This window comes from Suricata suricatta, chromosome 1, assembly GCF_006229205.1.
Source record: "Suricata suricatta isolate VVHF042 chromosome 1, meerkat_22Aug2017_6uvM2_HiC, whole genome shotgun sequence".
NCBI lineage: Eukaryota > Metazoa > Chordata > Mammalia > Carnivora > Herpestidae > Suricata > Suricata suricatta.
In genome coordinates this window covers 155172553-155198781 of record NC_043700.1, presented here as the reverse complement: position 1 = coordinate 155198781, position 26229 = coordinate 155172553, and the positions used below count along the sequence as shown (strand labels likewise).

Genomic DNA, 26229 nt, shown 5'->3' with positions numbered 1-26229 from the left:
TTTGCCATAATGAATAGCTTAAAAGGACAACATTTGTCCTAAGTGTTGCCTCGGTTTGAAATTCTGTGCTCTCCGAGGGCACAAACAGAACTAGGGATATTTGCATAATGAGGAAGCACATAATGGCATAAAATTGCTCTCAACAGTTTAAGTGAGAGAATAATTAAGGAATCCATTTAATTCACATCCTGCGGGTTGCTGAAAGCAGAGGGAAGGAACCTTTGTGTGCTGCTCAACAGGAAGAAAACAGATTTAACAACAATTTATGACGCACAGAAAGCCATGTTTGATTTCTTAAAAACAAAGAGGTATCTGGAAGTTTCCTGTGCTTTGCCTTGGTCAAGAAAGCAGAGGCCTGACCCTCTGAAGGGCGTCCACACCCGCGGGGCTGGGCTGGGCTCTACTGCATTCAGCAGGAAGTTCTCAGAAGGGAAGTTTCACCTGCCATTCTAAACGCTCCCACTTCTCTTATTACTGGATTCATGCTTTTTATTTTTTGAAATTCCAAAATAAGCCAATATACTTTTTCCCCTTTATATGTTCTTTCTTATCTCTCATAAAAAAAAATACTTCTTTTACAATATATTTCTAATGATGTCTCATTAGAATATTAAAATGAAAGCCATTTTTAATAAATTATTTTGTATGACTTTTAATCCTCATTAACGCAAATATGTGTTGGTGTTTAGAGCAATCATTTTCAAAATTAAGATATGGTAAAGTCATTAACTATAATAATGGCTCTTCTTTATAAATACATGCTTTTAAAATGATTATGTCAAAAATATCTCCCTATCTAATTTAGAAATTTACTTAGGGATGGATACAACCGCGTATTTTATTTTTTTTTATTATTTTTTTAATGTTTTATTTATTTTTGATACAGAGAGACACAGAGCATGAGAGGGGGAGGGGCAGAGAGAGAAGGAGACACAGAACTGGAAGCAGGCTCCAGGCTCTGAGCTAGCTGTCAGCACAGAGCCCGACGCGGGGCTCAAACCCACGAACATGAGATCTGACCTGAGCTGAAGCCGGAGGCTTAATTGACTGAGCCACCCAGGTGCCCCTCAACCGCATATTTTATTACACATGATCTTGCCGCTTATTAAATATCATCTATCAAGGTAACAAAAGGTTTCTACTTTTGTGACTCTTAATGTTGATTAGTTGGGCTGGGACAACCCCGAGGAGAAATGTGACCTTACCAATTGTGGGATGTGGACACTGGAGAAGTGGGTGTTTTACTTGGCTCTCTGCATGCTTGCTCTTTCCCGTCACTATTGTGTTACTTGTTAAGTGACCCTCGGCTTGTAAATGGTTGCTTATAGCTCCTTCCGGAGAACTTTACTTGCTCATTCCCTTCTGTTGCAGATTTCTCTGCTTTAGCTAGGTCATCTTTTGTCATCTTCACTCATCTCCCCAAGCTCACCTAATTTCCTGCTATATGGGCAGATCTCGTAAATTTAGAGAACTCCTTCTTATAACTGTTTATATTTTCGGTTGGTAAAGCCTTTTTTTCTAAGACTCATTAACTGACCAAAAAAAAAAAAAAAAAAAAAGAAAGAAAGAAAGAAAATTAAGAATTAAGTTTAAGCAGAAGTCAAAATATTTGGGTTATTTTTCTTGAGAGGAAATTATTTTAAAATGATTTTTTAAAATTTATTTTTATTTTTATTTTTGAGAGAGAAAGACACAGGGTGAGCAGGGGAGGGTCAGAGAGAGAGGGAGACACAAAATATGAAGCAGGGTCCAGGCTCTGAGCTGTCAGCACAGAGCCCGACGCAGCGCTCGAACCCACGAACCATGAGATCATGACCTGAGCTGAAGTCGGTTGATTAACTGACTGAGCCACTCAGGCGCCTCCAGAGGAAATTATTTTAAAAGATCATTCTTTTTTAAAAGTATGATCAAGAGCTCTAACACTTTCAAGCAACGGTTAACAGATGACTTAAAAATAGCTACATTCCTGTTTCAGAAACAATGGGAGGGAAAGAGCCAAATAAGGAAGGGAAAAGAACGAAGCCAGCAAAGAGAGATGAAGAGAATGTTAAAGGGGAAAAAAAAGGCAAAAATAAAAAGAGAGAGAATTTTTGTAGCCACAAAATGTGTTTTGCACTCTTCTCAGGGCCTTTGCACATGCAACTTCTCGTGCCTGGACAACTTCTACCCTCAGCCCTCTCGTTCCTTGTTTCTCAACCAGGGACCTTATTTTGGTTATTCCTATTCGGCTTGCGGTGTCTGCTTCGAGAGCCAGACTTGCTCTCTGTGGCCCCAGCATACTGTCCTTTTGCTGCGCTTTCCAGACTGTATGGTAACTGTCTACTACAATACCCCTACGGTCAGGCCCACAGGCGCAAGTATTCTACGGACTTGATTATCACTGCGTTTCCTGCACCTAACCCAGTGCTCAGCAAATATTTGGTAGTAAACAAGTGAATGAATTGGAAACTGACCGAGGAGAAGTAGAAGATAAAAGTAGAGAAAGGGAGAGCAGAAGAAGACAGACTCAGAGGATCTTGACTCTAAACAATTTTATTCACTGTGATCTGAACAGTGGTAGCTTACATCATGACTGTAAAACTCCTTTATATGCAGGAAAAGAATAAAAATTTAGATGTGAAACTCACAGAGGAAGTGACGGTAGATTTTTAAGATACCCCCCCTTTAAGATAAACTCCGGAAAAGGTTCCCTCTAGTGTTTATCTTTCAGCATAACATTTGCTTACCTTTGCTATTCGACTAGCTGTGTCTTTGCAAAACTGAGTTGGGCTGTCAAAATGCTGGATTAAGTGAGGCAATAAGCAAAGGATGTTAAGAGGAAAGCCTATCAAAAAAAAAGCAAACAATAACCAATTTTATTGCACATTATTTTTAAAAATCACGGTATTTTTTTTTTTTTAATGGTTCAAGGAAACCATTTTCTTTTTATATCCTGGAGTGCCTGATCTTCAAAATTCTTTTTTCTTTTTTTGCTTTTACCAAAAAATTTAAGCTAGCTCACATATTAAAACAACCAACCAAGCCATGACTGTTTGTGGAAAAGCAGAGAGTAGAGTTCAAAACGAATGATCAGCGCACATTTCACTACATGACAAAGCAGAGAGCTGCTGCAGGTCTAAGAACATCACCTGACAACTGGGAAGGATCCACCAGCGTGTGTTTGGAGACGGCGATGAGTTTACTGAGGAGATGCACCGTCATCTCCTGGGTAGATACTGAGGTAAAACCCTTGAGGAAGAGCTGCTGAAGGCCCGGAAAGTTGTTCCATTTCAACTTGCTCTGTACACTTTCAATCTTCTCTCGACTCTCTGATTTATCCAAAGGCAAATGGATAAGCAGTTTGTTGAGAAGCCTGAGAGCCAGGAGGTATTCATATTCATAATCAGATTCTAATAACGATGCTGCTATCCAAAAAATGGTGGCCATCAGGTTGGCAGGCTCAGTAGTGGGCTGCACATCATATGCCCCTTTCTCTCTCAGAGAGGAGAGGCTTCTAGTCCTTGCTAAACTATTGCTATGGTTTATCCGTCCATCCATTATATCCAGTGTGTTACTCCGCCGCCGGTCACCTCTTCGGTCACCAATTAAACTTAATCTCAAAGAGTTACTTCTTGCATTACTGTTATATCCCAAATAACTGCTACTATTAATGGGACTTGTGCTTAGATTGAGTTGTCCAGTGCTTTTCCTGTTAGCTGCATACTTGTTTCCCATTATAGGATCATGGTATGAGGTTCTTTGCAGAAAAAAAGAAAGAAAGACAGAAAAGATAAGTGCATGTACAATCACTTCTTTGGCTGTTAATTTTACTCTTGAAGACACTGACAAAGTCACTGTTACCAGGAAAAATTATGTTTCAGTATCTGACTTCATTTAATCAAATTTCAGTTCTTTCCTCCATAATAAAACAAAACGTACAACAGCCTCTTTCCTACTGTGGCCAACTTTCCTGTGAGTTGGATGACATGTGATTTGAAAAGAAAATCCTGCTACATTTGTCACTGACCACTTTCAGTTCTGGGATTTAGTGAACATTACATCCAAAGCAGACTTCATCTGTCTTCTCCCTAAACTGGATGGTCCCCATGTCCTTATTTCTGCTAATGCATACTCTTTACCTCCCCCACCATCAAGGTCAAAATTGTATGTTTGATTTCTCCTCCCTCACATCCAATTATCACTGATTTAAAAACAATGACACTGTATGTGCCAGCAGTATGCAAAACCTAAGAATACTGAAGTCTGTTGGGGGAGACGGATCCGTGAAAATTTATAGCTTATTAATGGCTTCGTTCAATTATAAAGAAAACACTGTGGGAGCCCCCCACATGGAGTAGGTAGCGCTGCCCTCAGGGAGTTAGGCACATTTGAGATGGGTCTTGAAGGATAATCAACCTGGGATGGGCAAGGAGGAGAAAGGAGGAGGAGAGGAAGGCGTGAGTCAGGAGGGGCCGGCCTGCTGTGGGGCAACGGGATGTCCGAGGGCAGCCGGAATGGAGCAGGGCAGGGTCTCTCTGATCTGGCGGTTACAGGACCACCACGGCCACACAGAGCCCTGGGACCTCTCGCGTGGCCTCACCGTCCGAGGCTCCTTTGCCCACAGCTGATCCGTCTGAATGTTTTGGTATCATTTCCACCAGCAATATTGGCATAGCTTAATGTTATACTTATGCGTATTCAGCTATGGGAGTTCTACATACAAGTCTACAGTTGGTCTGTCTTAAATTCTTACTGAGAAAGGGCAGAAAGAAGATCATAATGCTTCATGGTTTCGGCCAAAGTGTCGATCGCAGACTCCAATGTGAGCAGGAGTTCAATCACAAACCCCTAGGAGAAAAGGCAGATCTTAATTCATTATGCTCTGGGAGAAAAAGGAAATTAGAATGGACTTCCTGAGGAGACTTACAATCAGAACAAACTCTACATTAACATTACAAAATGATTAAACTCTTGAACAACATAACCTTGTGGGTTGATGAAAACTCATCAAACTAATGGCTATAATGGCACCATGGCTCACCCGAAGTTGCTTAGGTCAAAAGTCTATGAGTCATTTTTGTTTCTTTCTCTCACATCCAAATTAAACCCATTGGCAGGTCTTGAAAATACTACTTTTAAAATATAACTGAAATCTGAACGCCTGTCTATACTTCCATAGCTTCCCTTAATCTAAACTAATACCATTTCAGCGTGGACTTTTACAATAACCTCTTACATGACTCCCACGGCCCTCCTAAGGACTCTACCTAGCCTCCAGAGTGAATTTTTTAAATAGCAAATTATATCCATCACCCTCCTCTCAAAGTTTATGAGTACTGCTTGCCATCACTTGTAGTAAAATCCCAATTCTCACTAGACTTCACATACTCTAGACCTGCCCCCATCAATATGCACACGCTAGACACCCCCATCTAATACACTAGCCATACTGGTTTGCTTCATGTTCCTCAAAAAAGGCCTACTGCTTCTGCCACAGGGACTTTGCACTTTTGGTCCTATTTCTCTGCCTGAAATGTTCTTCCGTATTATCATAGGACTCACTTTCTTTATGTACATGTTTAAAACTCACTGTCTCAGATGATCACATATAAAACAACTCCCTCTCCCATACCACTCTTTAACCCCTTACTCTACCTTATTACTTTCATAGCATTAATCACTAAATAAAATTGTGTTACATATTACTGGTGGATTAGAGCCTTATTTCTCCAATAGAATGTGAGCTTCAGAATGCCAGGAAATTGTCTTGGTTGCTACCAGATCCCCAGTGTCTAGAACAGTGTTAATAAAATCACTAGTCTGCATAGACTGAAGTTCTCTATTGCATTATTTCACTTAATTTACCTTAACAATTCAGCACCCTACTTTACGTTTAAATTTAACTCCCAGGATAATATGCAAGCATGGGCCATATGTGTGGGTATAAATGTAAAGCTTTCTCTGATACGCACTGAAGTATTTGATTCAATTAGTACGTTATTAAGTATCATTTATAAAACTTTGTTTCTTAATTCTTTGCCTGCTTGTTAGCATTTGACATGAATTCTATGTGACCATTATCTTGCTTGGCCTGCAGTGCTCTGTACTTGGCAAATGAGACCTTGACAATGAGAAGCCGCTCAATGGCTGCTGAAGGAATTAACGCAATACCTGTGCATCTTCCCCCGGATCCCCTACGGTTTCTACAAGTCTGGAGAGAACATCAGAAAGCGTAGTTGCAGAAAGAGGCTGCTTTAGGGCCCTGAAAATCTGGAAGGATCTCCCAGCATAGTGTCGTGAAGAACAAGAAAGTGCTGTTTGTAGAGCAACTTCACTAAGATGATGTTCCAAATGCACGCCTTCTGTGAGAACAAAGGACACAAGTCAGTGCTTCTTGTTGCTTGGAAGGCAGGGTTATCACCAGAGGCTAAGCATTTTAAACCCAGTGCCCAGCACAGTGCCTGGCAAACCAGCAGGCACTCAGGCTTTATGGCAACGTTTTTTTCTTTTCATTAAACTCCATTAGCATTTTATTTATTTATTTAAAAAAATGTTTAATGTTTTATTTATTTTTGAGAGAGAGAGGCAACATGAGAAGGGGAGGGTCAGTGAGAGAGGGAGACATAGAATCAGAAGACAGGCTCTAGGCTCTGAGCTGCCAGCACAGAGCCTGATGCAGGGCTGGAACCCACAAACCACGGGATCATGACATGAGCTGAAGCTGGATGCTCAACTGACTGAGCCACCCAGGCACCCCTATTTATTTATTTTTTAATTTTAAAAAATTATTTTTATTTGAGACGGGGAGAGGACAGAGGGAGAGAGAATCTGAAGCAGGCTCCACACACTTGGTGCAAAGCCCGACGTGGGACTCAATCCCACGACCCTGGGTTCATGACCAGAGCCGAAGCCAAGAGTTGGCTGGTCGAATGACTGAGCCACCCAGAGGCCCCTCCATTCACATTTTTGATGACTCTTCACACTAATCTCCAGGGAAGTGATCTCTGAGCACAGGGTTTCCCAACTCCGGCACTACCGCCATTTTGGCCAGAGAATTCCGTATTGTAAAGGCTGTCCTGTGCGGCGTACTTGGTTAGCAGCATCCTGGCCTCTACCCAGCTGGAACCAGTAGTCACCTGTTGTCCCTTGCCTCCCAGTTGTGACAAAAATATCTCTGGACACTGCCAACCGTCCTGAGGGGCAAAATTACCCCTAGTTTAGAACCACTGCTTTAGACAGATACATTTTTTTACAGTAACTTTCAGAAAGTGTTAATTTTAGATCACAGAAGTCTCCTACTGTATGAAAAAAGAACTCAAGTTTGTCGCCTCCATCTATGTTCCTTGAGTGTAATCATTTCAGAACACACAACCGCACTGTAGCTTTATTAGGTCGTCATACACGACATGAAGAACTCCGGAATGTCACAAGTGGCTTAATGTTTAAAGGAGTAACTTAATTTTTCTTTAACCCAAACCTACCCGTCATCACTACTAAGTTAAAAAAGACCTCTCTAAAACTTTTTAATTTAGACATCTCAACTGTCAACTCGTTGCTATACATTACCAGACGTTTTCACATCACATGAAAATATCTCATTGAAAGTATTATCTGAAATATTTAATAAAAGATACCTGAGCTTGACTGCTTAAAAACAGAAACCACATGTTTCAAAAATGTAGTTAACTGCTCGGCACTCTTGATGTTAGGATTCTTGGCAGAAACATCCTCATGGTTCCAAAGGGGCCCTCTTTTTCTGAAAACAGAGAACAGACATAATGCCCTTGGTTTTACTCACAGTTACCTCCGATGGGCCTTTGCCATTAGAAAGGACAGTAGTGGGATAAACCAAATAGCACGTCAGATGGTCTATTCCTATATGTACTTGGAGTATGTGATGGTCTATGGCCAGGAGAGGAAGATCCAGATTACATGTGATTTCAGTCTTCTATCATTACAGTTAAGCCCTCTCAGAGGTCGAAGGAAAGGATGACAGATATTACAAAAAAGAGAAGAGCGCTGGGGACTGCTTCTGTGTCATCGTCACAGCATTATAATTTAGAGAGGCTGGCCTGTATTTAGATTGTAATGTGAAGGAAATAATTTACTAGCTGAAGATACAGCGTAAGTTTAAGACAGAACAGTTTCCTGTTGATTCTTCCGTTAAAATACCTTCGCATTCTCAAGGCCGCCACCTTGGTTAGTAAGGGTTAAATCCCTTACTACCTCAGGCCCAGAGTGCCCTGAAAACCTCCTTTGTGGTCACATCACCACCAATCTCCGACAGCTCTAATTCATCCTGTTCATCGCCCCGAGACTGATGTCCTCAACCTATTTATTTAATTGTGCCTCCCACCCTCCCCATCCAGCTCCAGGATTTTCAATAATGCCTGCTTTCCTTTCTATAGCCTATGGCTGAGGCCTCAGAGCCCTCCAGTTTGAATTCTCCCTTGACTACAAAGTTTTCTTGCCTAGAAACTTTTCCTCAGCATTAGTCAGACTGGGTTACTGGCCATTTCCAATACTTTGTTTCTCACGCGCCTGGTGATTTTGCTCTCTTGCTGTGTGACACTGGCCCCTTTTCCCCATCTGTTTCTACACTTGTGGTCCCTTGCAAAGAGTAGGCAATCATAAATAAACGTTTGACGACTGACTGACAATGTAGGTAATGAATGTGGAATATGTATTCGGGTAAGACTGTATTCTCTTGGGCACTTGGTATGCAGACATAATCGAGGCCCTCCTCCAGTAGAACTGTGTGGGCACAACAGAACGAAGTCTTTGGAGGCATCCAATTTTCTAAGCATCACGCAGTACAAACCTGTGTATTCCAAATCAACGGCACACCAGAAATCAAAGACAGGGTTCACCACAGCTTACAAATGAAAGAATGACGTAACACACGTATGTCGCCAGAATGGTGAGAGCGGTAATGTTACCTTGAGGTAATGAATTCCATGAGGGTTTTGACTTTTCCATCCTGCTCTACGGAGATGTCGACCTCATTGAGGAGAGTGGTGTGCAGATGGGAGATGGCAGCGCTGTTATTTCCTAAGCTGATACTAGAAGAGGTAGAACTTGAGCTAAGCCCTGAGTCAGTCATAGGGGAGGGCTGGTAATCAGGTATAAAATCACTAACGCCCGCTGTAAGAGAAAGACGGCTGTCAATACCCAGACACGGAAGGATCTTGCACACTGCTGAGCTGTTAAACTACCCTTCCCTACAGGTTTTGCGGGACACGTGAGGGAATCCGTCGGGGCCAGTGGGCACAAATCAGCACTCCTGCAGGAGCCTCATAAGCACCAAATTTCACCAAATGCGTTTGGGGGCAAACATGGTCTCCCACAACCTATTATTAAAACGTAGCTATTTGGAATTACTGTGAAGTCTCTTGCTGCCATCTGCTGGAGAAAGTTGACAGTGGCACTTTCCTAATACTGTGGCCCATCGCCTCATCACGTACAAAGTCGGTCTTTTCCACAATGTGAACTGATTTTTCTGATGGGAAGGACTCTATACTTTTCAATTCATTTTACTTAAAGAAAGACAATTTTAAAGTCTTTGTAGTGTTTATAGTATGTCAATTATGAAATTCTTTTTATTGCTAATGCTTATTATTCACAAAACGGTAAAAGGAGCCTTCTGAACAAATAACAAAAACTGACCATGGAATTTTTAAAAAGATGCCTTAACACAAAAGAGGCGATACACTGAATTCATCTTTTAGCCACAGTTTAAACGGTGGAATGTTTCCTAATTATTGTTTTCTTACTAACTACAGGGTTTTAACCAAGGAACTTTAACCCTCCTGTAGCTTGCATTATATGACTGGTAAAAAATGTAATTTTATTTCATATTTTTAAAAACAATTATTTCCTAGGTCATTTATTATTAATGATGATACAGACAAATGGCATAAATCAATTAGAGCTATTAGGAAAGAAGAAAATAGAACTTGCAAAGTAAATTAAAAAAAAAAATCACACCAAAGTGAAATAACTTTTATATTAAAGTCTCATTAATTTGGACTGCAGTACTTCAAAATGTATAATTTGGAACTTATTAGACTTAACAATGTATAACATTTTAAAGACAGTAAATATAATCGAATGAATAAAAAACACGTTAAAGTCTTCCTCGGGTCATTTTTCAGATCTCAGGAGCACGTGGGGTCTAACAGAGGTTCAACACCTCCATAACTGTGCTCTTCCCTGGATCCTCAACCTGCATGCTGAGATCTTACACTTCTTAGGGCAAAGACCCTTACAGGTGACCCGGACTCAAATACTCCAAGTTCAATTCTTTTACCAGCTGATGATGTAAATGGTACTTAAAATAATAAAACTACACGTAAAGCATGGCGACTTTTGTGTAGTTGACTTTGGTGCAGTTGCCAAGTGGATGAAGCACGATTTCATGGTCACACCGGACGTTGAGAGCAAATACCTGTGCAAGTGTAGTCTAAGTGCGAGGCCTGCTTGACTGTGAGCGCCCTGGGCTCGTTAAACTCCCTGTTCCTGAGCAGGACGGCGGCGACGGCGCGGATGTTACTGCTGGGCCCCGTGACGATCAGCAGGTGCAGGAGCAGGCGCTTACAGTGCTCATACACCTCGGGGTGGCAGTGGTCAGACCCTGCAAATGGCAGTTGGAAATCATCATCAACGAAGAGAAATCACGAGCACCCTTACTCCTAAATGCATATATTATTTTATTTTCTAAAATGTATTATTTATATTTGAGAAAGAGAAAGAGAGACAGAGACAGAGACACAGCATGAACAGGGGAGGGGCAGAGAGAGAGGGAGACACAGAATCTGAAGCAGGCTCCAGGCTCCGAGCTGTCATCCTAGAGCCCAGCGGTGGGCTTGAACTCATGAGCCATGAGATCATGACCTGAGCCAAAGTCAGAAGCTTAACTGACTGAGCCACCAGGCACTCCCAAATGCATATTTTTAAGAAAAGCAGAGATTATAGAAAATATTTTATACAAGGTGATATACCATATGATCATTTTTATTGGCCTGGAGTTCTTTTACCCTTTTACAATAACCTATTGTCTTATAGGAGTAGGGGAATCAAGACAAGTTTTCAATGTGTCCTGTGTCTAAAACTTAGTAATCTACTAGAAATTATTACTCCGGCAGTTACAGAACACTCAATGTAAATGAATTTTTTTTAAAGGCGAGCATTTTTTGTGACTAGCGCACAATGAAAAGTCAGTAGATGTTTGATTACTGAAATATCCAAGTAATAAACGTGCCCATCAGAAAAACCTCAGATAAGATGACTACCTTGACTTTCTACTGGAAGCCAATCCTACAAGCAAGAAGAGTACTGCTGGTCTGATGGGTCCCACGTGTCCAAACCCAAGGGCACATCGGACTTTCCGCTGTAATAATTAGACGGTCCACAATCCCATTCTTTTGAGAAACACTTAGAACTCATTTTAATTTTCCATTTACTCTGAAAATTTCCAGTCCTAGAGGTAAGTTAACTTGACTCTTGCTATAGCTACTGAATTTTTCCTGCTAGCCGGTAACTGCATTTATGAGCAGCGGAGGGAGTGCAGGATGGGAACGGGATGCGAAGGGGCCCGGCTGTGATGACAAGAGAGGCGGGGACTAACTCCCTCCAAGGCCGTGAGAATCACCGTAAAAGGTGTCAGGGAAATAACATACCAAAAAACGGTTAACAGAAATACCAAAAAACCAGACTGCCTGGAAACTGTCACAGAAATATAATGCGACGGTGAGTTAGAAGCGGTGTTAATTACCTATAAAAATTGCATGAAGAAGAAGATGGAGGTAGCTTCCCCATTCCACCTTCACACTGTGATCGATGATCAGGTCAGTCAAAAGGATCACAGCTATGTTACACCTGTGACAAACGAGAAGACCATTAATGTCGAGCAGAGTACACCTGGAGAAAATCTTATGCCACTTACTTGAAGCCTTTAATATTGTATTTTATGGAAACATACAACTTCTCAAGAAAAAAAGAGGAAAAGAAATATAGCTGAAGAAACTGTTAAGTGCTGGTTCTAGAAAAAAACATTACCTGCCAAGGGCTCCTCAAAGCAAGGGCCACATTTTCTTCATCTTCAACCCTGACACCTAGCACACTGCTTGCCACTTAGTAGGCGTTCGGTACGTGTTGGATACATTAATGAGTTTTGAAAGAATGCCGTAACTATTCTATCGTGAGTCTGCTACGTAGAATCCAGTTTAACCCAACTCCGAACATTAGTGCCTAGTACCACACAATATTTTTCAGAGGAAGTAACTGGGTCCCAGAAAGGTCAAGTAACTATGCCAGACACCCAGAAAAGCAGAAGTAGCTTAAATAATATTCACTGTAAACAGATTTCTGAGATTTTAGATTTCTCAAAATCTAAACACATGGATCTAATTTGTCTCAGTATCTCAAGAAAGGAATGGCTTTTAGTCTCTGCTGTCAGATAGCACAAAGAAAGCTGAAAGTATTAAGCAGCGGTGTGGCTGATATGAAACAGGAATGACGCTGTAGTCCACCTGTGAAGAGGTAATCCAGGTGATGACGTTTCAGGCAAGTAATCCACCAGTGGCGACCAGCAGCCTCCAGCTGGTGGGAAGGGTAGTGGCTCTCCTTGATTATGCTCCATCACTTTCAGGCGCCAATTAGAATAAAGTGGCATTGAATCACCTATCAAAATAAAATGATCTCATTTTCTACACCATCTCTTTTCTGCCAACATACGCAAACTCTAGTAAGACACCAACTGTTTACAGCATTGGAAAGTGATAAAAAATAACTTCCCACTCTTTTGACATAGGTTTGCTAGGAGGACCTGCCCACAAGTATTATCAAACTAAGCAAATCAGAGAGAGAAAGAGATATCCATCCAGGTTCTATCCTTTCTAGCAAAGCAAAACTACACTAGCACTTCGTGAGTTTTCAGAGTTCATGTCTAAGCTAGGAAACCGTATTATGGGTACAGCTGCCTTGTCACAGGAGCCTTCGGGTGAGTTACTCCATTCTAAATCTCCTGAGACAGGGCCAACACAAACCCATCTTAAAAGGAAATCTGCTCTACTGCAGTGGGGCTGCAGGGTGCAGGAAAAAATGACATCGGGAAATGTGAATTCTGTGTGACATGGGTAAGTCACTTAACCTCTCTGGACCTCAGTTCCACCATGTGCAAAACGAGATTGGACCAGCTCATCTTCAGGGCCCCTTCCCAGTCTGAAGGCTTGTGCCCTTCTAATTCACTCTATCTCAGTGGTCTAGTGAGAGACTTGGGAAGATATTCACTTTACAATTAATTGCAAGGGAGAACTTTTTAGTAAAACATGAATCCATAGAAAAAGAGCCAACTATTAAAAAAAAAAAAAAGCCGGCTGTTGCCAGGATCTATGATGCTTCTGGAGAAATTCATAAGAATTTATAATCCTTATGATTCATCTATAGGGAACCTGTGCTTTTAAAACAAATTTCCCCCATTCATGCTTCTCCTCAAAATCAGGACATTTGAGGTTATGCAGGAACACCACCAGTGGCCGTTAAACACTTCTTAAAAACAGTTTGCCAGAAAATATATATCTACTATCATTAATATGTTAATAAACACCTTGCCATTGTAATTATAAAAAACATTTAGAACTTACTACTTTTTTCTTCTTCATAAGATCCTCCAGAGCTGCTACTGTATCGAGATTCTAGTCTGTGATGCTGACGATTTAAGTGACTGTTTAGCCCACTGTAGATGTCGAGGTGCACATAGCTATGGGAATGATCGTGTAGTTAGTCAGAGTTCATGGAAAAACGGTATTTGCACTTGCGGTTTCACTTTCTATGTCTAAAAAAGAACACAGTACGTCATCTACCACAAAGTTTACTATGACGTATATATGTATATTCATTTCCATCTTAGAGTTCAAAAGCTTAAGATTTTAAGTCAATTAATTCTACCTGAAGATTTTTCTTACATTGCGGTAATAATGTTCTGATAAAGCCTATTTTATAAAAAAATAGGTTGAGTAAATAGTCATTTAGGAAAGTCAAAAACTGTAAACAACACAGAAAGAGACAGAACATACTCTACCTATTCATCCATTAGAGAGCATAAAAGAATCTAGCATGTCAGCATTTTAATGATGAAACACTCGATGTGGAAAATTTCCAAAATGGAAATGTATTGCTTCACTAGAATTTTGAAATGTACATTCTATGAAATATATACATTGCAACGTAGAAATTATCATTTATCCCGATAATCAGTACCTGTCAAACTGAAAGGCTAATGAAGAACCAAGAGGTACTTACCTCTCTTCAATATTCTCTTTTATGGGCTTATTATCAGGATTGCTGTCTATGGGAGCTACCATTGTATTGCTACTGGAAGTAGTTCCTGCAATCAGAAATAAAGTAGGATCTGTGAACTTAAAGCCTGGGATAACTCAGTAAGAAAAAAAGATTTCAAAATTACAGATGTTAAAATTCACTAACATGAGAGCAAGGTGACTGTTAAAAAAAGGAATGTACTCGGGGCACTTGGGTGGCTCAGTCAGTTCAGCATCCAACTTTGCTCAGGTCATGATCTCACGGTTTGTGGGTTGGAGCCCCCTGTCAGGCTCTGTACTGACAGCTCGGAGCCTGGAGCCTGCTTCAGATTCTGTGTCTCCCTCTCTCTCTGGCCCTCCCCCACTCTCACTGTGTTTCTCCTTCTCTCTCAAAAAATAAACAAACATTAAAAAGATTTTTAAAAATAAAAATAAGAAGAAACATACTCATAACAACCAAGAGGGAAAAAAGACAAGAGCAACAAAATTTTGGATATTTGAAAACTAATGGATAAGCAGTAATTAAGCTTTAAGAAGGCTGAAACCTAAGCTGGTAGTTGGGGAAACCAAGAAGCTTCCATATCTATGCTGTTGAACCTCTAAAATGCTCAGGAATTCATAGCTTTGAGTATCTTTTTCTAAAGGTGCTGCTAAAACGGCAGGCTTGGCTGAAAATCTACTTCAGAGGTAATTGGTCCCCCAAATCTATATCCCTCCCTCTTGTAATGGGTGGCTGTTTCTCTCCACTTCCAGAAATCTTTTCTGATAAAAGTAAATCAAAGATTTCTGGATGAGCACACAAAATTACAGCTGAAAGAGGAAGAACTTTACTGAAAATAGGGGGCTTGAGTGAAAATATACATCCTAAAATTTGAGATTGTATTGCATTGAAACTTTCTCACCCCATGGAGTTAACAGAAGGCTTAAAGACTATGCTGTGCGTATCTGTGGATTATATGTATTTGTACACACACACACATACACACACACACAGCCCTAAACCCTCTCCTTTAGGTAGATGACTAGTAGAGTTTTGTCTGGGGAATCTGATTAGTCGTCCCAGAGAACTACAGACACGGACATCAGTGAACATACAACAAATGACAAAGTCAATAAGCTCCATGCCTTCCTACAAAACATCCAATCAGCTTTTTAAAAAAATTTTTAAATGTCTATTAATTTTGAGAGAGAGAGAGAGAGAGACAGAGCATGAGCAAGAGAAGGGTAGAGAGAGGAGACACAGAATCTGAAGCAGGCTCCAGGCAAGATCATGACTTGAGACCACATCTGACGCTCAACCAATTGAGCCACCCAGGTGTCCCTCAGTCAACTTTTTAGTATTCCACTCTTTATCAAAAGACAGATCTAGAATTGGTAGACTTTTGAGAAAAGCTTTAACTAAGCCAAATCAAAACATAACTATATGGGAAAAATAGGAACTCTTGCTGGGAGAAGAAAACTTTATAGGATAAGGAAGGCGGTCCAACCATGAAACATGAATAAGGCGCTCCTAAAAAAAACCAATTAAAAGAATAAACTCTTTGGAATTATAAACATGAAAAGCATTCAATGGAAGTGTTATTAGAAATCTCTTAGAAAGTAGAACAAAAAGAGCTAAGAGATGAAAATAGATGCCAAAAAATAAACTATAAAAGATTTCTAATTATACAGATTTTATTAATGTGCCAGAAGCATTCAATATAAACTTGAGTGACAAATAATTTCATGGAAATGTAATCTAAAATAGTCCCAGTATTATATTGATTTTCAATTTTTTTTGTTTGTTTTATTCATTTTTGATAGAGAGAGACAGAGCATGAGAGGGGGAGGGGCAGAGAGAGAAGGAGACATAGAACTGGAAGCAGGCTCCAGGCTCTGAGCTAGCTGTCAGCACAGAGCCTGACGCGGGGCTTGAACCCACGAACGTGAGATCTGACCTGAGCAGAAGCCGGAGGCTCAACCGACTGAGCCACCCAGGCGCCCCTTATATTGATTTTCAAAGGACGTTATTCCCTCAGGGACATAGTTTCTTCAACTTAAAATATTACAATAACTATATCTCTGTGTGTGTGTGTATGTGTATTATATAGAAAGAAGTAGAACACTTACATGACTGTATAATATATACCCAAATAATTATATTATAATATTAATTCAATAAGTAAGCATTTTCTATATTTAGCATACTAGTAATATTCATTAAAAAATGCTTGTTGTAGAAGGGAAGGGGGTGCCTGGGTGGCTCAGTCAGTTAAGTATCCGACTCTTGGTTTGGCCTCAGGTCATGATTTCATGGTTCCTGAGGTCAAGCCCTGCACTTGGCTCTGTGCTGACAATGTGGAGCCTGTTTGGGATTCTCTCTCTCCCTCTCCTCTGCCCCTCCCCTGCCTGTTCACTCTCTCTGTCTCAAAATATATAAATAAACTTTTAAAAATGCTTGTTGTATAAGGATATATAAATCTATATTCCAGTTCCAAATACATATGTAAATATGCTTCCCTCTGTAATATTAAGAATTCTTACACTGTCAAACTTCCTCACTCATAATGAGGATTTACAAAGTCTTGTCAAGTTAATTACCATACATGACTCATGTTTGCTTTTGTTGTTTTGTCTTGTTTTTTGTTTTCTTTCTTAATTTTAGAGAGAGCAAGTGAGCAGGGGAGAGGGGCACAGGGAGAAAAAGCCAGAGAGAGAGGCAGGGAGGGAATCCCAAGCAGGCTTCATGCTCAGCATGGAGCCCGATGCGGGGCGCTTTTCTTTTGTTGATGATGTTTAAGGCAAATGCTTGCTAAGGTGAACAAGTATGTAAAGCTTTTCTTCTGAGACCAAGTTATCAGTTTCAAGTAACTTCTCACCTGAGGTGACCGAAGGGATTTTATAGCTGGAAGTGATGCGGTAATACGGGGGGTTATCCATGTGGGTGACCCCCGAGCTGACCGGGTCCGTCAGCTGCAGCTCATGCACCAGCTCCTCCAGCAGCTGCATTGTTTTGTCTCTGCCTAAATAGACAATAACTTTCTTCACCTGTCACAAGAGAAATTGTTCGGAGAAGAAAAAGCAAAGGTTTTATTTCATAAGTTGGTTGTGAAACAGATTTTATCAGATAAACTCAACTTTAAACAGAGGAATAAGCACAACTTCAATCTGAGCATCAATCAGCAATAGGACATTAGCTGGCTTTCTAAATACAGGCCCCGCTCTGGCCCCTGGCATTATACTTGATTGGGGTGGCTTCATACTGTTTCCTGGTTTCCACTATATCTATACTTTACTATTATTTTCTAAGAAAAGCAAAAGCTTATTGCTTTTCTACAAATCAGTTTCTTTTTAATGGAAAGATTTCAATTCATAATATCATCCCAAATTTCCTGTTATTTTCAGTCAGTCAGACTTCAAACACAGAATTTAGTTTTTATCCTGCTTTTCTTATGCTCCGTATCTAACCCAGCAGTACAGAGAAGTGATGAAAAGCAAGGAGCTACAACCGGACTTCAGACTGTGCAGCCTGGACTGCTGTGTAGACACTTACTAGCTATGCAATTGGACAGTTACTCTCAATTTTCTCTTCTGCAAAATGGGGACAAGAGCATCCACTTCATACAGCATGTTAAGATTACATAAGATTTAATAAAGCATTTTTAACATGCCCAGCACAGATTATGAGTCACATAAGTGAAAAAGAAACATTTCAGTAGTAGGCATTCTGTGTGTCGGCAACATGCATCATTGAATCACTTACTAACTGATCAGCCTATCTCTTTTTTCCTTTGTACTTCAACCCTTGCAACTCAAAACGTGTGGTCCGCCGGCATAGGCATCATCTCCGGGAGCTGCTAGAAATACAGACTCTCAGGCCCCACTCTCCAAGCCAGAACCAGACACCCTGATGACTCATCTGTACACAGACAACTGAGAAACCCTGATTCTCACGAGCCTGGGAGAAATCTTGAAATGTGCTGTATTGTATCATACCGGAAATCTTAAAACGATTACTCACTGATGACTGGCCTCCACACAGCACTGTACGTCTCCAACCTGCTCTAACTATTTGCTGATTCTCTGTTCTCAGGTTCGGTCACCTCAGACGCTGCCTGGTGCCCTCCTGCCCCCGTGCCTTTTATCTGTCTGACTGTGAGGACCCCCCTCAATCTGGTCAAGTCTTCCAGCCCCAGCTCCATCCCTCCACCACTGCCTTCTCCGCAAAGCCTTCCCAACCTTTCACCAACAGATCTGGGTTGGAATCCACTCTCCTAAGTGACGGAGCTAAACGGCTCCGAGCTAAACGGCTGTGTGACGCTGAGAAGTTACTCTGGTCTCTGCCCTATTTCATTCATGTGTAAAACTGAGGTCATCTTAGCAAACTCAGATCTATTCTGAGAATGAAATGAAACAATGTAGATGAGGCGCCTATACCCTGCCTGGCCTATAATAAGCAATTAAGTAGAGATAATTAAGAAATCACTGTCATTAAAAGTAGTTCCTTTTAAGTTCCTGGCAACTGGCTTATTCCCTGAATTTCATCTTGGCTTCTTGGGAGATAATCGTAACTTCATGTCTGTTTCTTCTTCCAGCCCAACTCACTCATTTGTCCGTCCAATGAATGGGTAGCGTGCATGTGCCAGGCCCTATTCCAGACTCTGGGAATGGGAAGACAGCAGTGAACCACAGAGACAAAATTCCTGCTCTCGAGGAGAATTTACTGGACCGACGGAGGCAAAAGCAGTGAGGCAAACAGGTAAAATATATGCTCGATGATGAGAAGTGCCGGGAAAATCAACCAAGCCGGGAAAGGAAAACGGGGAGGGGTCGGGACAGCTATCTGCAGTCTTCGACAGGAGGACCAGCAAGAGCCTCAGTGAGAATGGACATCTGAGGGGAGACCCGAAGGAGGTGAGGGAGTGAGCAATGTGGCTACTTGGGGCCAGTGCACAGGCCCCAAGGTGGGAATGCCACAGAGCAGGGCGGCGAGGGTATCAGCGTGGCCGGGGGCAGGAGGCCTGAGGGAGAACATTGGGACACTCAGAGAGAGAACGAGAGACCTTGTAGCATTGCCGCACACACCCAGCCTTCACTGCGTGCCTCTCAGGGAACATCAGTGCTGTGGCATGCCTTACAGCTGCTTTCGCTAACCACGTTAACTCAGAAACGCCAGGTGGGGCTAAGCTATGAAACGGCCTGTGTGAAGTAGGACCCAGAACAGTTACAGCAACATTCTGCAGAGCTGTTCTGTGGAACACACTGTCAGGAGCCGCCCCCACGGGGCTGACGCTGATGTCTGTACACATGTGAGCCTTTGTGTGCCCGTGTGGATCCAGTTTAACCCTCCCGTGTGACAGTCTCATGTTATTCTCTATACTGGAGCAGATTAAGTATTGCTTTCCTCTCTAGAAGGGAAAGACTGTGACATTCTTCATTGCTTCTCTCTTATTATGCTTTCCCTTGCTCCTGGAAGCCGCCGGCACCCTTCTATAGGCACTGAGCCCTCAGTCACCATTCTGCTCCCACATTCAGCTCCTGCCTAGCACAAAGTACAAACGTCTCCCTTCAATATCACTTCCTCTCGAGGATCATCTCCAGTCCTCTCAGAGAGCTGTGGCTCCTCGGTTGTTCACACTCAGGACTCTGCAATTTTCCCTGGTAGCCATTATCAAAACCGTACTTTATTAACTTACTGATTTATTCATTAAATAAATTAGATGAAGGTTCAAAGAGTAAAATCTCCATCACCCAGTGGATGGAAATGCCCGGAACCTAGAAGAGAACCTGGCCTGTATTAAAGGATAGATGGTATCGGTTGAATGAAGCAATGAATTAACGCACATACTATTTCCTGGCTGGGTCCTCACCGCGGCCCAGCTTTGCCTCTGCTGGGCTACTGCCGCCCATACTCTGCCGCTACGAGAAACCAGGTAAATAGTATTTAAAAAATTTTAATACATACGTAAGGCAAGAGGCTTGGTTCACTATTCACTCCACAAATGCTGATGAGAAAGTGCAAAATTATTTTCAGGTTTTTCGGCCAGCCGTCTGCAAGTGTGGTCCACACGTTCTCCACCTCTGACCAGGCCAGCTCATCACCGTACTAGATGTGGGACACACAAGGCACACGTCAGTGATGGCCGCTTATTAAACGGCAAACTTGTTGTGCCACGCGCCACTGGAAAATGATGGTTTTATACACAGCCTGGATCTTTTCCATACTCTAGGGGAATAATTATTTCTCTCAATCCCACACATAAGTATCATTAATCATATATGATGTTGTCTCCTCCCCCACAACACCCATTTTATATCTAACAAGAAGCACTTTGAATAAAGGAGCTTATAAAGCATCATCTGTTTGGTTATCACAGGATTACCTAATCTCTTCAGCTCTTTCTCACCTTTTTTACCCCTCTTAACTCAATAACCCTGTGCAGCAACTGATGACCCAAAGCCCATTTTACCTTCGCTGTCATGTACATTAGGTTGTTCAGAACCATCGCGGTGGCTTGTGGGGACCCCCAGCCTTCTCCTCGCAACCAGCGCCTGCTGGTCACCATCAGCTCTCGGTCTTTCAGGGAGTCGTCTTCCTCCTCATCGTGCCGCCTGGCTGTGGGCAAGGGTTTTAAATCTACCAGCTCGATGTTGTTCATCCACGGCAACAGGTAGTGCAGCATGACCTGCCTCCCCGCAGGGTGAGCGGTCTGAATTCTCTGGCTTATCTCTGTAATGAAACACAAGCCAAAAGAGGGAACAACCTGGATCATTTCGGTTTCCTCTGACTTGTAATTAATCTCAACAATTCATTCTTAAAAAAGCAGCAGCCAAGGTTGTATTGATTACTTTTAACACTTATGGGTGCTGTTTCTCCTTTTAATAAATTTCACCTCAATGACATCATAAAGAAAACTAACAACTAACAAAAATCAGATCCTTGCTTTTATATAAAATATTTTGGGTTGAGACATATGGATGGTTACACATTATTGGTGGGAGTGTTAGGCGGTGCAGCCACGATAGCAGCTCCTCAGTACTGAACAACCTCTAACAAGTACTGTGCTCCTCTCCTCTTGGAGCAAAGGAGTTATAATTAACCGATCCTCATGACAAGGCTGTCTGAAGACAGAACTGAAGGAAAAGTGACAAGCCGACTGAGCCCTGGGCACGGTCCATACGCGTGTCGGCTGCCATTCCGACCAATTTCTTAAGCACGGAGACTCCATGGGGCGGCTCTGCTTTCTGTGCAGGAGCCTTGAGAAGAAGGCCAGCAGTAGCAGCCGTGATCATGGCGGCCACTGCTTCGCACCAAATGCCATCCCCCTTGACCCTGAAAGGGCTGTCAGGGCTGTGGGAGTTATGGAAAAGGAAGGGGGCACGGTCACTGCCATCTACCAGCATGAAGCAGACAGGGAAGCCACTTTCAGAACTGAATGTTACGGGGACTTAAATAGTTCTTTCCCCATTCAGGTCTGTGAGGGATGGGAAATATTTCTATTACTGGGGTGAATGCTCTGGAAAGCTGCCCAAAGAAGGCTAAGGCCACCATGTCTTGAGGCTAGATGAAAGAAAGGATCCACGGCAGAACTTTCCAATTCTCAGACTAAAATAGGATCTTGCCACAAGTGAAAAGTTGAAAACCCAGCAGTGTTCGGTGTTCAAATGAACTCTGCAGGCAAAGGATAAAGTACTAGGGGAGCACTTGCAATAGTGTCCAGTGGGCAGAAGGTTCAACTAGGTTTTAAACAAAAATGGTCCTAAGGTTGAGTCTTGGGAGGTACAGACAGAGAGGACATCTTGCCTGGCACATAGTCCCTCTGTTTTAGACACCCTGTGTAGAACAGTTGTTGGCCCCAAGAAAGGAAATTGACCCAGAAAGCACTGTGGGATCCTAGGCGACAGTTTTGCTTAAGGCACTGCAGGCCCTTCCCTTATGATTCCAGGTTTTACTTATAGAAAATAACCTGGATCTTTATCTCTGCCCATTTTTATTATTAATGACAGACCAATGCACAAGATAAGTTATATACTAGAGGACTCAGGAAGTTCCGTGTCTACCAAAGAAATGTTTTATTTTTATTTTTTAAATATTTTAAAAGTATATTTAACTTTTAAAATTTGAGAGAAACAGAGACAGAGCAAGTGGGGGAGGGGCAGAGAGAGAGAGGGAGAGAGAGAATCCCAAGCAAGCTCCATGCTGCCAGCACAGAGCCCAGTGCAGGACTCGAACTCACAAAACCAGGAGATCATGACCTGAGCCAAAACCAATAGTCAGATGCTTAACTAACTGAGCCACCCAGGTATCCCCATTTCTTTATTTTGAAAGAGAGAGAAGGAATGTGGGAGGGGGAGAGAGGGTGATGGAGAGAATCCCAAGCATGTTCCATATTGCCAGTGCAGAGCCTGATGTGGGGCTCAATCTCACATACCACAAGATCACAATCTGAACCGAAATCAAGGGTCATTTGCTTACCTGACTGAGCCACCCTTATTTATATAATTTTAATGTTTATTTATTTAGTTTGAGAGAGAGGGAGCAAGAAAGAATGTGTGTGCATGCAAGGTGAAGGGGGGCAGAGAGAGGGAGAGAGAGAATCCTAAGTACACTCTGTGCTGTTGGTGCACAGCCCAACACAAGGTTCAGTCTCACAAACTGTGACATCATCACATGAGCCGAAATCAAAAGTCAGAAGCTTAACCTACTAAGCCACCCAGGTACCCCAAGAAATGTTTTAATTATTTTCTTTAAAGCTCTTTTTTTTTGTTTATTTACTTATTTTTTTTGAGAGAGAGAGAGAAAGTGTGCACATACACACAAGCAGGGGAGGGACAGAGAGAGAGGGAGAGGGAGAGAATCCCAAAAAGGCTCTGCACTGTCAGTGGGCAGCCTGATACGGGGCTCAATCCGGAGAACTGCAAGATTATGACCTGAACCAAAATCAAGAGTCTGATATTCAACCAATTGAGCTACCCAGGCACCCTCCCCGCCAAGAAATGTATTTAAATTGCATGTGAAGCCCCTCCTTTTTTTATTCTTCCTCACTTTGCTGGGGTGAAGAAACAAAGGCACAGTGAGAAGCCTGGGAAAGACTTCATTAATAAGAAATGTACATAGCACGAGGGGATTAGTATTACAAGTTCTTATAAAAGAAAAAAACATTCTCTCCCATAAAGCCACGCTTTGTTCCGGGGGTGCCTGGCACCTGGCTGGCTCAGTCAGAGGAGTGTGTGACTCTTGATCTCGGGGTCATGAGTTTGAGCCCCATGTGTGGTGTACAGATTACTTAAATAAATAAACTTTAAAGACATGTTTTGTTTTGATTCAACTTCAAATTTCATATAACTAAAATGTCCTAAAAGTAGCTATTGGGGAATGATTGCTAACGAAAACCCACTAACCAGTTCAGTGATCATACCTGAGAATATGGCGAGAGTTAGCTCAGGATACGCCCTTGCTAACTCCTCGGACAACTGGTAATATGAAACAGAATAGAGGTGTGGCAGAGGAGACAGCTGGCTGAGGACTCCATCTGTTCTCTGAACTTCCAATTTGTGAGCATAGCGAAACATCTTCGGTTCCAGGATCTGCAGGGATGTAAAGATTTTATGAGTCCTCTAAATTTCAGCTAAGATTGAAAAAAATGAAATCTTCTCGTAAGAATTATTCCCGATTAAAAATTATATAGGTATGTACATTGTAAAGTATTTGAGATGTTAATTTCTAATTCCCAGAAATCTTTGCAAAAGATCTGTAGTTTTTATAAGGCTTTATATTCCTTGTGCTTAATGCCAATGGTTTGAGGTAGTAGCAGTCTGAAAGGACTTGAACAACTTACTATCCCATTACTTGAAGAAAACTGACCACCTTCCAGTTCAAAAACAGGATGATATGAAACGTGTAAGTGAAAAAGAATTCTTCAAACAGTTCTTGGTTAAATACAGATCAAGTAAGAAATCTGGTTTACAAATTCTTTTAACTCACACTATATATAGACTTACACAAAACAACATTCTTCTTAACTAATTATGACATTAGGGTATAATTCCTGAGATGGTCACAGCCAGCGTCAATACCACCTCAACCCCTCTGGGAAAATCAGCATTTACTTGAATCTCATTCTTGGTTAAGAGTGAAAAATCTCACCCTATTAACCATTAGTTAGGTATTATTGTAAGACAATGGTATATCCGTGCTCGGGAAGTAAACTTTCTACATAATTTTTCTCAGTCTAATAAAGAAAAATGATACAAGGTCACTAAAGAGTTCATTGCTTTTTACTTGGTTCTCAAAAAATCATCTGGCTGACATTACTAACTGTTGAACAGAACACGTGCACATAGGGGTCCTGACACTTGATTTTTGTAAGTACTGGCACACATACAGGCACACACAGGTATGTGGGGGTGGGGAGTGTATACACAACCCCTTTGTAATACACTTCTAAACAGTCTGTATTATTGTAGACTTTAAGTGACCCGTATTAGCCTTGTCTTCTATTTGTACTGATAATCAGCAACTGATACCATGTCTCCCCACGGAAAATAAAGCTGAATATTTACAGACTTTCAAGGCCAGAATGGATAGCAATGCTTCATGAAATCCTCAATAAGAAATATTTTAACGGGGCGCCTGGGTGGCTCAGTCAGTTAAGCCTCTGGCTTCGGCTCAGGTCAGATCTCACGTTTGTGGGTTCGAGCCCCGCATCAGGCTCTGTGCTGACAGCCAGCTCAGAGCCTGGAGCCTGCTTCCGGTTCTGTGTCTCCTTCTCTCTCTGCCCCTCCTCCTCTCATGCTCTGTCTCTCTCTGTATTAAAAATAAATAAAAACATTAAAAAAAAAAGAAATATTTTAACTACGGGTGCCTGGGTGGCTCAGTCGGCTAAGCGCTGACCTTTGATCTCAGTTTGAGCCCTGCACTGGGCTCTGGGCGGACAGTGTGGAGCCTGCTTGAGATTCTGTCTCTCTCTGCCAGTTCCCTGCTCACACTTTCTCTCTCATAATTAATACACTTAAAAAAATATTTTAACTGTTTGCTTACATACCTGTAAAAGTTGCATAGCAACCTCATAGATGCTTCGAGAAGAATCAGCTGCTTTAAACAGTATCAGATTTAGGAGCATCACTGTGTCACACTGATAATCCCTAGAAACAAATTTTACACGTTAGGTAAATGTATAGAGGCTTTTCCACACCGTTAATAAACATGATATACAAAGGCAGGGCTGCAGGTGTGTAGCTTTTAAGGCAATGAAGTGATTAGGTGCTTTTTGTTGTTGTTGTTCTGCGGATTTTTTGTTTTTAAAGGCAAAAGGTACACCAGATGCATGGTGATCATTATTCTTACTTTGGTTAAATTTCATTAGTGCTCAGAGAACACAAAATACTGGTTTCTTAGTATTTTCTTTTAAAAAGAGAAAAAAGCTAAATATGTAAGGAAGCCAGAATCCGGAGTACCTGTTCTGGAACACATTCGCTATGGCTTTAAAGCAGCCAGCCGCCACTCTCTTGGAACCCGTGTAACACCGATCCACAGCCCAGTACATCAGGTTGCTCTGGTCCGGGTTCAGCTCCAGCAGTAACGTAACTGCTTCACAGCCCAACTGATGAACCTAAGTGAAGGTCACAAAATTGCCCGGGAGAAAGAAATTTATAGAACTACTTCTCCATAGGTTTCTTCAAATAATATAGTATGCATACTTATTATATTCAAGCACAAAACTCAGTCTCCTTTTGTTCAACCTCTTCTCATTTTATTCCGCCAAAAGGAAACGCATGACATGGATAAATTATGCTTGGTCTCCTGCTTTCTACACAAGACCCTAAGTTGTACGATCCTCTCCTCTGGCGGAGCCCTGAGGGCAGGGGATGAATATGAACGTGATTCAGGGCTTTCAGAAAAATGAGTTACTTACCTCTCCAGTTATTTTTATCAAGCTTTATTCTTGTCTTG

At 41.7% G+C, this 26229-nt stretch overlaps 1 protein-coding gene across 7 annotated transcripts in view; it reads right to left on the bottom strand.

Annotated features, from left to right (window-relative positions):
* Nucleotides 1-26229, bottom strand: part of FRYL (FRY like transcription coactivator) — a 261750-nt gene that overhangs the window by 46736 nt on the left and 188785 nt on the right. For all 7 annotated transcript variants that reach the window (XM_029946008.1, XM_029945999.1, XM_029946032.1 and 4 more), the window contains 17 exons: nt 25734-25888; nt 25322-25421; nt 23696-23864; nt 20747-21006; nt 20242-20382; nt 17156-17324; nt 14281-14365; nt 13623-13738; nt 12510-12660; nt 11753-11856; nt 10427-10612; nt 8919-9123; nt 7614-7735; nt 6151-6341; nt 4733-4827; nt 3129-3736; nt 2727-2824 (listed from right to left, as the gene is read on the bottom strand). In XM_029946008.1, the coding sequence (XP_029801868.1) occupies nt 2727-2824; nt 3129-3736; nt 4733-4827; nt 6151-6341; nt 7614-7735; nt 8919-9123; nt 10427-10612; nt 11753-11856; nt 12510-12660; nt 13623-13738; nt 14281-14365; nt 17156-17324; nt 20242-20382; nt 20747-21006; nt 23696-23864; nt 25322-25421; nt 25734-25888 (2955 nt within the window). The remainder of the gene's footprint in view (nt 1-2726; nt 2825-3128; nt 3737-4732; nt 4828-6150; nt 6342-7613; nt 7736-8918; nt 9124-10426; nt 10613-11752; nt 11857-12509; nt 12661-13622; nt 13739-14280; nt 14366-17155; nt 17325-20241; nt 20383-20746; nt 21007-23695; nt 23865-25321; nt 25422-25733; nt 25889-26229) is intronic.